Raw genomic sequence first — 14,726 nt, 5'->3', positions numbered from 1 at the left:
ATTTAAACCACATTTTAACCCAGAAGGAATGAAGAGAGATTGACAAGAGGCTGCTTGACCCATTGAGAGCAAAGGAAAGGGGCTGTTAGGTCCACTTCTTGTGACCACAGCCTTCTCTCACACAGCCTTGTAAACTGGATAAAGACCCTGGGTAGACCTCAAAGCTGCCCCAGTTCGACAGCAGGAAGGAAACTTCCAGAACTTCTCATCTAACAGGTCTCAGGCTTCATTGTTCATATTTAAAGTGTGATGCTTCCCAAGTGATCTCCAACCCTCCTGTGCTAGAGGGCAAAAGAGGGCTGGGTCAAGGTGCAAAAGCCCCAGAAATTCACAGCAGTATAAAACCTTGGCACTTGGAGCCCTGGGATTTCTAGATCTCTGGATCTCCAGAAGCGATTCATGAAAATTCCTTTACTCGACTGGATAGGATTTCTTAAAATGCCCTCTCTGGCACTGGGGTGCCACGGGAGAGAAAGAGGCGGGTTACCTGAGGAGCACGGCAGCAAAAGATCCATAATCACCGAATCGGCCCCCTTGGTGTAGACGATGATCTCGTCCGTCAGCGGGTGTCGGATCACCACTGACATCCTCTTGCGGATGGAGTCGAAGCCAAGCGTGTGCAGCAGCTCGAAGGTGAGCCTGCCCAGGTGGGGCAGCTCCACGGACACCTGGTCGTGACGACGGTCCACCAGTGTGCAGCTGTAGGCTCGGGCTGCATACACCAGGGCAGCCTCATCTGGGCTCTCAGCTTCATAGCGCAACTCCTCTTCCCCCAGACTTATCTGCTCCCCAGAGAACTTCTCTGAATTGCAGTCTGGGGTCCAGCCTTCTGCCTGAGCTGCCTGGCTGCTATAGCCATTGCTGGCAATGGCCGGTGCCACTTGCCCTCGCTTCTCCTCCAGCCTGAGGATCATGCTGTCCTGAGACAGGCTGGGAAGGAAACCAGATCCAGACTTGTGGCTGGACTTACTGGTGGTTAGGTTCCCGATACTGCTACAACCGGAAGCCAGGCGACTGGGTGTGAACCTACGAAGGAAATCTTCGATCGTCTTCACTGGGGACTTCAGCTCCGACCTCACTCTCACCTGTGAGAGAAGGAGTCCAAAGTCAGGTGAGAAAAATCTCAGTGACCCCGCACTCTTCATAAGCGCCTCAGAGGAGCAAGTTGCTCACTGATACCTGGCACAAAATTGGGCCGATTTCCTCCACCCACACCCCAATTAAAAAGCCACTTGACTAGCATGGTGCATCAAACCTATAATCCCAGTATTCAGGAGACCGAGCCAGGAGAATCACAAATTCAGTCTTGGCTACTTAAGAGACTATTCTTTGGACTCGTGTCCATAAAAATATACAAGTCAGATGTCTAAACCCAAAAGAATGTGTGTATATATTTATATGTGTGTGTGTATGTATGTATATATGTACATATATATATGTGTGTGTGTGTGTGTATGGTTATATACAAGTCAGATGTCTAAACCCAAAAGAATGTGTGTGTGTATGTATGTATGTGTGTGTGTGTATGTATGTATGTGTGTGTGTGTGAGTGTGTGTGTATGTTTATATACAAGTCACATGTCTAAACCCAAAAGAATCTTTCTCAGCAGATTAATAGACTGATTCATGATCCATATCACTAAGAAGTTTTAACAAGCATCACTAAGACAAGAGAAAGGAGCCATACACAGAACATTGTTAAAGGTTCCCAAGACTAACAGCAGAGCAAGGGAACCACACTTTTAAGAGCAAATGTTGAAACAACAGAAAGCTGAACTATGCCTGAGCTCCAGGCAGACCAAATCCAGCATGGAGGTGGGGGCATGAAGCCCCACCTCTAGGTCAGATGCCCTTGGCAACAGATATCTTTCCAGAGAGGCCAGGAAAAGTCGCTTTGAAAGGTGCGGCCCCTGCTAAGTTGACTAGCCTCTAGCGATGGCCATACCTCCATGACTGTATGGGTAGCACAAATTGTACTGGGTCAGTTTTTTAAATGGGGTAGGGAAAAGACGCACAAAAACTGAGAGAGTAGGGAGGTGGAATGGGTCTGGAAGGGGTTGGAGGAAGGAGTTATTGTAGTAAAAATACACTGTAAGAATTCTCAAAGAAAGACTATAATAAAAAGTACACACAGAAAACAACATGGGGCGGCGGGGAGGTGGGGGGAAGCAAATGTTGAAAAAAACCAAAACGGAACTGTAAGGATTCTTAAAACTTTATCACTGATCCTTGGGGACCAGAGCTGTGAGTTACCACAGGGATTTCCAGCTAGACTAGGTACTAGGAAAAGTGAGACACAGGCCTAAATTATGACAAGAACATTTTTCCTTTGGTCCTAGAGTGATGGAGGAGGGTCTATGTGTTACTTTCATTGGTTAATAAAGAAACTGCCTTGGCCCTGTTAGGACAGAAAATGAGGTAGGAGGAATAGACAGAACAGAATGCTGGGAGAAAGAAGCAGATTTAAACAGTCGCCATAGCTCTCCTCTCCAAGATGGATGTAGGTTAAGATCTTTCCTGGTAAGCTACCACCTCATGGTGCTACATTCATTAATAGAAATGGGTTAATCAAGATGTGAGAATTAGCCAGTAAGAGGCTGGAGCTAATGGGCCAGACAGTGTTTAAAAGAATACAGTTTATGTGTTGTTATTTCCGGGTATAAAGCTAGCCGTGTGGGAGCTGGGCAGAGCGCAGCCCGCCGCTCCTACTATTTCTATTTTTATTTGATTCTTTTGGTTCTGGGGACTGAGTCCAGGACCTCACGCGTGTTAAGCCTACTTTCTTCCATGGTACCATACTCCATGTTCATTAGAATATCAGACATACTGTATGTCTGAATGGGGAACAGGCCCATACTCCATGTCCAATAGAATGACTACATATACTATAAATCTGAATGGGAAATAGGCATCACCATGAAGCACACAGTGGCTCCAAATATTCCTGACAGTGGCATTTCCCGCCCCTACCCCAGATGCAGCAACAGAAATGCATCTAGAAACATGTTCATTTGCAATCCAAAGGTGGATGATTAAATATTCTGTACCCTCCATGGACCTGACAGCGTATGTGATTTTCAAAACACGCCACAGTTACCTTGGAGTCTCTTGCTTATTTAACACCTGCTATATGGGTTCTGTCTCTTAGGCAGAGGGTAACCTAGGAAACACTCAGCCCTCCAGGGATGTACATGGCAGAACACTTTAATGCTTCTGAGATAAAAGTTCCCAAAGCCAGGTAAGGGATGCTTAGGAAGCTTGTACCACAGTAGGAAGCAGCTTCTGCTCGTGGTCTGAACTGCACAGAACTGCCCACTTGGGATCTTCCAGGACCTTTGAGACCTCACTGGACTGAAGTAGTGAGAATGAAGAGCATAGCTTCCTGATATACTGCTCCAATAAGAGCATTGGTCCACCTTGCTCACCCTACGAGGGTTCCTTTAGTGGAGGCTGGTGGAGGGAAGGTCTGAAGCACACACTCAACCTCGATCAGCATTTCCATCCATTTCTTGCCTGAGATGAACAGGCAGGCTCATGGGCATTGATTAAGCAGCCTGACTCATGACCACAATTCTTAGAAGAATACTTATGACTCACAGAAGACCTTTTCATATAACCCTCCTCTCTCCAAAAGGCCCTTAATGCTGGATCAAAGCAAACTCAACTTGGGTACCGCTGTTTCCACAACCTTAAGTAACCTCTGACTGAATCGTTCTCATTCACTTCACAGTGTGGGACAATGATGAATGTATTAATTACTATCACCTTATATCTTCTGTATATCAAAACTCGACTCTGAGATCTTCCCATATATCCTTACCACCACTCTATGGCCCAGATGACATACCCAAGCACAGTGATGAAAATAACCTATCTAAAGCTTCAAGTCAGGATTGAAAGTTCACAAATATTATCCCAGAATCTGTACCCCAGACATCTTTATCATCCCTCTTAGGTGATTCTAGAAGCCTGAGGCTCTCTGGGTTAAGTCACTTTGGGTAACAATCCTTTTGACACAGCCCAAGGCCAAGAGGTTCTGAAATGCCAGGGCAGGTGGGGCTCCTCCAAGTCACATGTCCACCCCTGAGGCTAGGTCCTCGCTGGCCTCTGGGTACACCCCTTCCATCCTAGGCCCACAAGGTATCTGACAAGCTGTCCTCCCACCTACTGCGGCCTGATGGCCACTTTGCCCCTCTAGCACCCCCGTCAGGCTGAAGGCCTTCAGCCTGAGGCACCACCCGTGTAGGAGCAGCTTCCTGTAGGACAGAGAAACACGCTAAGAGTCCCCGTGCAGGCCTCAGAGAGCGTCAAGGACACTGTGGGGTCTCAGGGATATGGCAGAGCTTGCCTTTTGCCGTGGCTGATCCGGAGACGTGACCACCACTGTGTTGCAGATGGTCAGTGCAATGAAGAAGTCAAAGACATCAGAGAGCTCAGGTGAGAGGTGGGCCAGAGGATGCTCCTGGTGCCTGGCAGTGGCCAGGTACCTGTCACACTCGCTCACTTTCTCCAGCAGCTTGGGGTCAGGCGTGATGTCTTTCTCCTGGGAAGAAAAGAGTGTATGGTGAGTTGGACCTGGTAACCTGCCAAGTGCTCGGGTACTTAACTGTTTAAGCAGACTTGAATTTGTATAAGGTATGGATAGAATTTCATCACACTATAGACATACCACTTTATAGCTGTTATATGTAACTTCAATTATGTAACATACATAGTGAAACAAATTGACATATGTGAATATACTTCTTAGGAGATAAAAATAAGATATACTACCAGTCTAGAAAAATTCAAAACTCGAGCAGTCTGTATTTCATTGCCCTATAAAATAATATCTACATTTTGAAAATCATGCCTCTACATTTCCTTGAGATACCATCTCCTTACATTCAAATAATTAAAATGTTTTACATAATCAATATGGTATATAGGAAAAGTGACGATAAATTGACAGTTTTCTCTCAAAGCCCACCATATGAACTTTCCCACAGCTTCAGATTATATGAGAACATATTATAAAAACCATCGTCAAAGTAGGTGCATGTACTATAATTATCTGGGTACCCATTGCAACTGGCTATTTAACTTCCACCATTCTGCTGGTATAAATAGCATACTGGTAAACTTGTTATAGTAATTGTTGACCGAGTAACTAAATTGCTAGGTCAGAAAACTTGAATATTCATGTACTCGTTACAGACTGCAGAATGCTGGATGCTCCAGTGTGGTCCTCCTCTTGCCTCCCATAATCATCTTTCCACATCACAGATCTGAACCTAATGATCCACAATTCTAGATACCTGGGACTTACATGGTAGCTTCTGTACCCATCAAGAAAGTCCCAAAAGAATGAGACAATTCAAAATGAGCGCAAAGGATCTCCTCTCTGTTCCTCAGACATTGCAGAAGTCAAAGGATCTCTTCAGGACCTGTTACATCTAGAAATTTCTCGGCCTAATGGTAGTGGTCCACAAACACATTAGTCACCGACACGAGAGAAATTTGCTTTGCGCTCATCTAATTAAAACTTTATGGGGCAGGTAATTGGCTCTGCCTTTTCACACATGTCATCTCGTTCCGGTGTTTTGTTCCTTTCATTTGACTAGCCTTCCTCTTTGTCACCTCTTTAGGTGGCTCGCTTGGCAACTACCCAGCAGCAGACACCATGGCACAGAGGCACAAGAGGTGTTTCAGGAAAGATACAATGGTAGAGAGGGATTGGCCAGACTGCTTCTCTTCATGGAGCACAGCCAAGCGTGGGCTTATTTGTGTGATTAAAAAGAGAGAATTTTGATTATCAGAGAAAATGAGAGTGGGAAGAGAGCAGAATGATGAGCTTCCCCCCTCCCCTAGCAGGAGAGCCCCACGCCGCCTGCGCTCACCATGGGGCTACTGAAGGCAGTGTGCTTCAACAGCATGCTGACTCTCTTGGCCTCAGCCCGACTGCCCGAGCGCCGGTGGCATTTCATACTCTGGTTCTTGAGAGTGGCACGGATGCTTTGGTGGCTTCCGGTGCTGCCACGGTGGGAGGATGGACCCAGCTTGGGTACCATTTCCTCCTCTTCTGAGTCCACCTCTTGGTACCTGGCCAGTCGCTGGGCTATGGGTACAGGGGCACAATGGAAGACATCATGGGGACAGGCATAGTCAATTCAGCGTGTTGTAGGGTCTACGATGATCTGTCCACGGAACACCCCATCCACACGCTCTGATGGCAAGGCTGTACCTAGTGTTTCACTGACAAGGGGCTTGGGAAAGTTACTACAACATCCCGACTAATTTGCGTCCTCCATGAACTTACTGAGTAGACAAACCCGAAGGCAGCAGAACATTTCCACTTTATTATTGTGTTTAATGACAGACTCTTTCACAGGTAAGAAGACCAAGTCTCATGTCAGAGAATTTAAGGAACTTCTTAAGGTTACACAACACAGGAGAAAGGAGATGAAGGTGGCACCCAGATCCAAGGGATTCCAAAGCCAAGATCCTGTCAAGTATAGCACAGTAGCTACACTGCCTTACTAAACCAGACTTGGACTCCCAACTGACCTTCCCTCCCTCTCCAGCTTGGATATGGTTTGGTCTACTAAAAGGCAGGGCAGTGTGCAGGTCTAACAACACAACGGGGTTCTTGAGATATTCCCTGCCCTGGGGTGGCCTGCCTCACTGGGACCCTCAAACAATAAGGCAGTCTTCATGTGAAATGGAGGGTAGGCACCACTATAGGTGCCTGGCGTTTGGCCATGTGGGCGGAAAGAGCGTCTCCAGGTACCAGTCAATGGCGTTGCACTGTTGAGACTGTGCAGGCTGCCTGCGTGTAACCAGGACTGGACCCAGCCAGGGAGGCTCTGTCCAAGAGGATCTTGACTATGATCCTGAGCTTGAGTCTTTGGGAGTCACTGCCCAGGAGGAGCCCCACATCCACAAGGGTGCTTGGAAGATGGTATGAAGAAGAGCTTGCACCACTGTTTCTTGCCCGTGGCTCTGAACAAATCTCCCCAGGTTTGCCAGGCTGGGATGACTCTCTGAGTCATGGGTGAGCAATAAGGAACCTATTCAGGATAACTCCTCCAAACCAAGCATTTAACCAGATTTCCAAGTGCCAGCAGAGCACTTGGTAGAAGCATTAGGGCAGCCTATTATGATGGCAGTTCTGAAAGATACCCAAGGAAGTGGGTACCCGTGGGATTAGTCAGCCGTGTGAGCAATTCAGTTCTATTAATCATCAGCCTTCCTTCAGCGACGAGAGAAACAGGGAAAGGGAAGAAATGCCTGCCCACCGTCATCAGGCCCTTCTCCATAGCAGGGTGCCAAACAGCCCACCTGTTTACCGATGATGTAAGTCCCAGCATGCTGGCTGGAAGGCAGGGAGGAGCAGTGCCCGGCCATGTGATTTTGTCATGTTCTGGCATTGTGTACTGACTTGGCTCCCACTTGGAGAGGGACAACCTGTAACTCTCAGGCCTCCCCCTTCTCTCTGAAGCTGTGGAGCCTGGCAGCAGCCACTGCTGCCGTACTGTGGGCTAAGGCTGGTTCTGACTTGCCAGCTAGCTGTTAGGTATCTGGGCATGAAGCAAGAGAAGAATATGCTCATAGTCTCTGTGGATGGCTCCAGTATGTGAGCTGTGGTCCAGATTTGAATTCATAGTTAGGGTCAACCCATGGGCTGGACCCTCTGAAGATGATATTTATCCAGTGTTGCCACTTCTGCACATCGTATCATGAAGATACATGAAGACTGTTTCATTCCTCAAATGCTTCAGTGTGTCCTTTGGAGGTGACAGAACCCGTTAGCCTTATCTCAGCAGTTGACTTCTATTAAATCTATGATTCTGCCCCATGAATCTGTCTCAGATCCCAACTTTATTCTGTTAATTGTGCTATTAATATCATCTTTGATTGACAAATCATAACTATACATATCTACAGGGCACAAATGTTTTGGTTTTGATACCAAATATAAAATGTGCTACCCATACACATGAAGCTAATTAAGAAATATACCACCTCACCAAGAGAAAGCATCAGCACCGATTCAAGACACTGCCGTGTGGGGGATCTCAAACCTGCTCCCATCTACCTGAAACTGAGCCCCAGCTCCACAGGTTGCTGCAAACACAATGCCTGGGAACATACTCTAGTCACAAAGCTGAGCAGTTGGGAAGGGGACAGGAGGCTGGAGGGTTAGAGCATAAGGTACAGACAGGGGAATGGGGTCAGGAAAGTAGTCAGAGTAGAGACGGAAGTAGTCAGATAAAGACAGAAAATAGCACCCGCTGTTTATTTGGGGTGCAAATAAAAAATGTTAAACAGCAGGTAGATACCTAGGCCTTCTGCTATAACAACACTATACAGAGGAAGACAGTGGCCAGCAAGAAAATTCTTAGGTGCTAGAGAGACAGCTCAGTAGCGACATCTTTGGCTATTCACTGACTCCTCCATTTTACACCCCCCCCATTCTCTTTGGCAGTGTGTGTTTCTTTGTAGTTTCTATCAAAAAGAAGGGAATTCTGTTTGCAAAGCAAGGGGGCTTGAACATGGCTATTATCTAGAAATATGGCTGTTCTGAAGGCACCTTCATCGCATCTCCTCCTGGCAAGGGGCTTAGGAAGCTTTTCCTGCTCCTTCCTTTAGCAAGGAAGGAGGCAGCAAAGGATAAGGAAAGGAGAGGCAGGAGGCAGGGCTGCCCGAGTAACCAGAAGCAGAGAGACTCATTTCTCTCAGTCTCCAATGGACATTGTGTTCCAAGGCCAAGAAGGCAGTGTAAAGCACACAGTGCCCATCTGAGAATTTTTTAGGCGATAGCAGGAAGATAGATGAGTGACAACAGAAAAACCTCTCTGTCCCTCCCTGGGACAACGGAAAGCCACTGCAGAAACTAGCACTTCAAGGATGCTCTGCCCGACTGCTGCGCCCACAAGACAGAAAATGAGCCAGAACAGATGCGTATCATTCCAGACACAGCATCAAGCAGGGCAATGTCGGCTCACTCTATAAATAGTACCGGGCTCCCAAGTGATCGCCAAGGATTTACCCTTCCTTGAAAACGTGCGAGTACTGTAGCCCGTAAACAGTTTCTCCTGCCTCCTGACCATGCAGCATTGGAGAAAGCAGTATTCTCATCCGGGCCACACTGGAGGCCTCTGTTTCGGCCAACTTACCGTTGGCATCGTGAGCATATTCTATGCCAGACACGGTGCATCTTCGGAAGACCATCTTGTTCTCAGTTAAAGTGCCAGTTTTGTCTGAGAAGATGTATTGTATCTGCCCTAAGTCTTCCGTAATGTTCAGAGCTCGGCACTGCATCTGTGAGTCTGTCTCCTCGTCATATAGTTCTATATCTTGGTTAATGAAGTATACTTGGCACACCTTGACGATTTCAATTGACACGTACAAGGAGATCGGGATCAGTACCTACAAGACAGAGACACACAGGATGGACGACTGTGAGAACCGGGGAGCCGTGGAGCGAAAGCAGTGGAGTTAAATGACAAATGGCCAAGGAAGCAGGAACTGTACTGTACCTTTAAGAGCTTAAATAGGTTGCCTTAAAGCCACTACTGGGAAAGGATTAGAGTGCTGGCAAAGAGTTTAAACTAGAATAGCCTAGGCTGGTGCAACTGCAGAGCGGAAATCCACTCCTGTGTCTGGAAGGATAACGATGGCCTGGAGACTAACTTGTGCTTGAGAGGGGCTAGGAAAGGAAAGAGAGAAGAGAAGAGAACAGGCAGAGTCAGAGTCCTCACGAGCAAAGTCACCTCCAAGTATAGCAGCTCCCCCTCAGGCTTCCCCTGGGCCCCAGCGGCAGGCGCTGTCTATCTATCACCCAAGGATGTGACCACGGTCCAGGGGGCAGCCGTGGAATAAAAACAGTTGTTTCAGAGGCAGGACAATTTCTGTGATCTTAGCAATAGAGAGCAAAGGGAAGATGGCTGGAGAAAAAAAAATGCCCGGTTATGATTTCAAGCCCAGCCTTCTGGAACTGAGTGTTTATTGGTAACCTCATGGCATTGAACTGATATTTACGAGCCCAGAATATCATATTCTGACTAACTATAGCAGGGTTTTCCTCCTGCTAAATTAATTATGATACTAAGACAGAAACTATTATCCTAACACAAGGCTAGCACAAAATTTGCATTTACGAAAAAGGACTACTTTGTCACATGAGATTGTTTTCCTACTGTAGAAATCACTGGCAGTAAGAGGCAGGGATATCTTAGATGAGTTTAATGGTTAGACACTTGCCTAGCATGTATGAGGCCTTTCTTCAATCATAGACTACTACTACTAACAACAACAACAACAACAACAATAATAATCTTAATAATAAAAACCCAGGAAACATTGGCAAAAACTCAACTCTCATGCAACATTTTAAGAAAAGCAAAGGAGGCATCAACCTGAAAGTCTTCAAAGAAACAACTTACAGAGATTAAAAGGCAACAAGTATTCGTGATTCTTCAAGATGAGAAGTGCATAGGAACTTCTTCGCAAGGCTTTTGAGTTCCATTAAGGAAGATAAAGTAATTACCACACAGCACTGAATACTGTTACCTGCAGAACAATTATCATCGTCAAAAAGGAGTAAAGAGCGGCCGTGGCTGGGGACAGAGAGCTGCCGTCAGACTCGGGAACATCAAACAACGCTTTCTTCTCTTGGTAGCGCCGTACCCACAATCCATGCCCTGTGCAAGTTCAAAGAGAGGCATCATTCATCGGACAGGAAAGAGAGACTGCTGCTTGGGGAAAATTAAGACAAATTTAAGATTGTCACTCAACATGGCATATTTGTTGACCAGCTTTCTTTGCCATAGAAGAAAGCACCACACATAGTATTCTTGGGCCCATGGGCAGATAGCGCCTGGCTTAAATTGAGAGTTTCTTAAATTGTGTGTGATACTTCGTACCTGCAATCATGTCACTTGGAAAGCTGCAACAGGAGGCTCAAACACTGTAGGCCATCCTGTACAACATAGCAAGGACCCACCAACCACACCCCAAGGTTTCCTGTTGATGATGCAGAGTGTCACCACTGGTCACGCTATAGAAACTGTCTATGTGCTAGGAGAAAGATTTCACCATCAGGGTGCCACAAAAACAGAGTCCTGAGCCGCTCGGTGAAAAAGCAGCAGGAACTCAACACTGCCCATGAGGACGCCTCTTGGAAATTGAACTTTGTCATGTTACAGATTCTGAGAAGTCAAGGGTTATATATGTTTCCTCCTGAGTCCCACACCTATCTGGTTACAAAAACTCTTTGGTGTTCTCCATGGCTCTGTCTTTAATCACCCGAGCCCATGCTTCAAAACCATGTTATACCTGTCTGGTCTATGCTGACAGTTGACCAGGAACAAGGTGGAAATCAAGGGCTGGAGCCTCAAAAAAAAAAAAAAACCACATTCCCGCAAAGCTTATATAAATGCTCCCCTACCCTTAGGAAACAAATGGTCGTTTTCTGTTTCTATACAGCCACATTGTCATGTGTGCCTCTCCAGTTGTCATCTTGGTTTGTCACTCTTGCTGACTCTTCGCTGGATACATTACTATCACTAGGATGGATCCATCTTCCCATCCAAGCAGTAATCAACTCAGAGCCCATCTGCCTCTGTGTGGCCACACTGATGCTGATGCAGACACTCCTGGGATCCACATCAGTGAAAATGGTGCATTTGACCTTTCCATGCTGGGTCTAGTGAGGTCAGGATAATCCCCACCCCCAAACTGGCCTGCAGACTGTCCAGCAGTCTCCTTCACGGGGGCCTCATCCACAGAGACTTACCAACCGCTGAGAACAGAGACATACAGACGAGGAGGAGGACACACCAGAGGACATCACAGTTCATTTGTCTCTCAAGCTTGCTGCGCTTGTAGCGGGGCCCGCTATTGTTCAGCAGGGCTTTGGTTTCATGTCCTGGAGAGGAGGAAGGAGGGATATGGAGTAACTGTCTCCTGAACACAGGGGCCAATGACTGGATCCCGCAAAGCCATTATGCTGGATTACCGCTCTCTAGGAAACTTGATCAAAATAGGAGGCACAACGAAAGGACCATTATCACAACTGTGACGTGAATGGAAAGAAATATACAAAAATGCAAAAAAAAAAAAAAACACAACTAACAAAAAAAAAGCCAAAAAAAAAGGGGGAGTGTAAAAGTTACAAACACTAAAAACTCTATTGGGTTGAGGTACTATTAGAACAACCCTTGCTTTTACACTTTTCTGTTTGCATAAATTTCACAGTTTTCTACAATGGGTATTCACAACCCTTGGGATCAGAGAGCATAAGAAAGAAATGTTGAGCAGCATACAGCACAGTGTGGCCGTGTGTGGTCTAAGGCTTAGCCCATGCCTACCTGCATAGATGACAATGCCAACCACCGCCTCTGTGTTCCTGATGGTGCAGCCTCGAAGCAGCAAGTTTTCCTTATGCAGCCCAGCCTTCTCCCCATTGCTGTGGATGCTGTGGAGGAACATGGACCATGGCATGTCACATGGCTGCACAAATATTTCCAGACAGACCCGAGGAAGCTTGACTGCTGGACAGGGGAGTGTTGAAGGAGCTGCGGGCTGCGTTCCTGCCACCCAGCTCCCAGCCGCCTGGCTAGCTTTATACCCGAAATAACAATACACAAACTGTATTTAAACACTGCTTGGCCCATTTCTATTAATGTGTGTAGCACCACGAGGTGGTGACTTACCAGGGAGATTCTAGCCTATGTCCATCTTGGGTTGGAGCTTCATCGCATCTGCCCAAGAGGAATGGCATCTGAGCTCACTTCCTCTTCCTCCCAGCATTCTGTTCTGTTTAATCCACCCACCTATGTTCTAACCTATCAGGCCAAGCAGTTTCTTTATTAATTAACCAATGACCTTCCTCCATCAGGGGAGGGTACAAAAGTCTCCCAGCATGGGTGCTTGTCCTTGTGGGTCTCCATAACAGCTGAGAGGAAGCTAGCTTTTATCTGTTTTGCACAGAATTAACTGGGGATTGATGACAGAGGGGACCAACTTGGTAGTCAAGGGGCAGACCTGGTAAGCTGACAAGGACAGTCTTGTTGGATGATGGCTCACATGTGTACTCTGCCAGAAATGCTAACACCGACCAATGCCTTGTGTTATCACAGAATTCACAGGCCTTGAGAAAGGATGCTATTAATTTTGGCACCGTTGTATTTGTCTGTGCATGTGGTATATGCATGGATGCCAACATGTGTACATAGTTACCCACATGGAGACCAGAGGAGGACATCAAACATCCAGTCTTATTTTCTTGAGACAGCGTCTGTCCCTGAACCTAGTTAGCACTTACCATTTCTCCAGCCAGCCTGTGCAGCCAGCAGATGCAGCTATCCTGTATCTGTTCTCATCCTCCTCCTCTGGCACTAGCATCACATATGTGTGGCCACACCCGATTTTACATGGGTCCTGGGGATTGAAACTCAGGTTCTCACTTTCCAAGTTCTCTAATCCACTGAGCCACCTCTTCAACCCAGATTTTGGTAACATTTTACTTCTGTTTTTATAAAGTTATTAAGATATTAACATATTCAATCTGGGGTGTGTTTAAACCCACGCATGGTACAAACTGTTTCAGTGCTGGATAGATCCAGAAGGACTTGTCCAAGTTTAAGTTGTTTACTTTAAAAACTTGTCCTCCTGGCCCAACGACCAGTGTTGGCTAACGGAGTTTGCACTAGTACTAGGCTGGGATAGGCCCAATATACCGCCACCTGCCACTGTTCTATACCCACCACAGGCATCCTTCTCTCCACCCTCATCCCAAATGTCTCTGCTTGGCAGCTCAGACCTCTGAGTCTTTCCTTCCTGCCAGCTCTTACAAGGACACAGACACGTGAGCTGCAGAAATCAATACCTTATCCAGTGAAGAAGATAAACTAGATAAAACCAAGCTAAAATGCTTGCTGCATTTAAAGTTGTTGCAATTAATATAAATCACCCCAGTGCGAGCTTTTCTTCAATGCATGTAGAAAGGGACACGCAAGGGACTATCCAGTTAGCCCTGTGCCGATGGCTCATACCAGCAAAGCCAAGATAAGGAGCCCCAGAATGAAGCTAAGTATCAGTCTCTGTATGGGCTCCAGTCAGCCCTGTGCCGATGGCTCACACCAGCAAAGCCAAGATAAGGAGCCCCAGAATGAAGCTAAGTATCAGTCTCTGTATGGGCTCCAGTCAGCCCTGTGCCGATCGATGGCCCACACCAGCAGACCCAAGACAGAGGCCCCAGACTGAAGCTAAGCCTCAGTCTCTGTATGGGCATCAAAGCCCTGCCCCACTACTGCCCCAGGGAGGAAACTCCCATGCTGGATCCCTCCTGTGAATGTTTTTCTAGGCACAGCTGAACATGGAAAAGACTTCTCTGCATAGCCATGAAGAACAATCTCCCCAGTCATAATTTCTAGGAACAAGATGAACTCAGCAGAGAGAACAGTATTTCAGACTCAAGGTGGGAGACAGTAGGGGTGAGAAACTGTCTATAGTGAACAGGTAGATTTCTTTTTCTTTTTCTCACCTGTAAAATACAACGCATAATTATTTACCCTGTACTATTATTATAAGTCACATTATTTAGAGTTTACAGGAGAATGTGTATAGTTTATATGTAAGCAGTATGGTATGCCATTTTATATACGGGATTTGAATATCTGAGTTTTGGTATTCACAGAGAAGAGTTCTATGAATAACTTCCAAGATACTGAGGATCTAAG

At 46.5% G+C, this 14,726-nt stretch overlaps 1 protein-coding gene across 1 annotated transcript in view; it reads right to left on the bottom strand.

The window, feature by feature from the left end:
- Atp10a (ATPase phospholipid transporting 10A (putative)) overlaps nucleotides 1-14,726 on the bottom strand; it is a 94,927-nt gene that overhangs the window by 27,883 nt on the left and 52,318 nt on the right. Inside the window, exons 6-12 of the mRNA XM_005371929.3 lie at nucleotides 12,354-12,460; nucleotides 11,780-11,911; nucleotides 10,555-10,685; nucleotides 9,159-9,411; nucleotides 5,880-6,097; nucleotides 4,349-4,543; nucleotides 488-1,085 (exon numbers count right to left, since the gene is read on the bottom strand). Of these exons, the coding sequence (XP_005371986.3) occupies nucleotides 488-1,085; nucleotides 4,349-4,543; nucleotides 5,880-6,097; nucleotides 9,159-9,411; nucleotides 10,555-10,685; nucleotides 11,780-11,911; nucleotides 12,354-12,460 (1,634 nt within the window). The remainder of the gene's footprint in view (nucleotides 1-487; nucleotides 1,086-4,348; nucleotides 4,544-5,879; nucleotides 6,098-9,158; nucleotides 9,412-10,554; nucleotides 10,686-11,779; nucleotides 11,912-12,353; nucleotides 12,461-14,726) is intronic.

The sequence above is a fragment of the Microtus ochrogaster genome, unplaced genomic scaffold (assembly GCF_000317375.1).
Source record: "Microtus ochrogaster isolate Prairie Vole_2 unplaced genomic scaffold, MicOch1.0 UNK140, whole genome shotgun sequence".
NCBI lineage: Eukaryota > Metazoa > Chordata > Mammalia > Rodentia > Cricetidae > Microtus > Microtus ochrogaster.
This window is presented reverse-complemented; position numbering and strand designations above follow the sequence as displayed.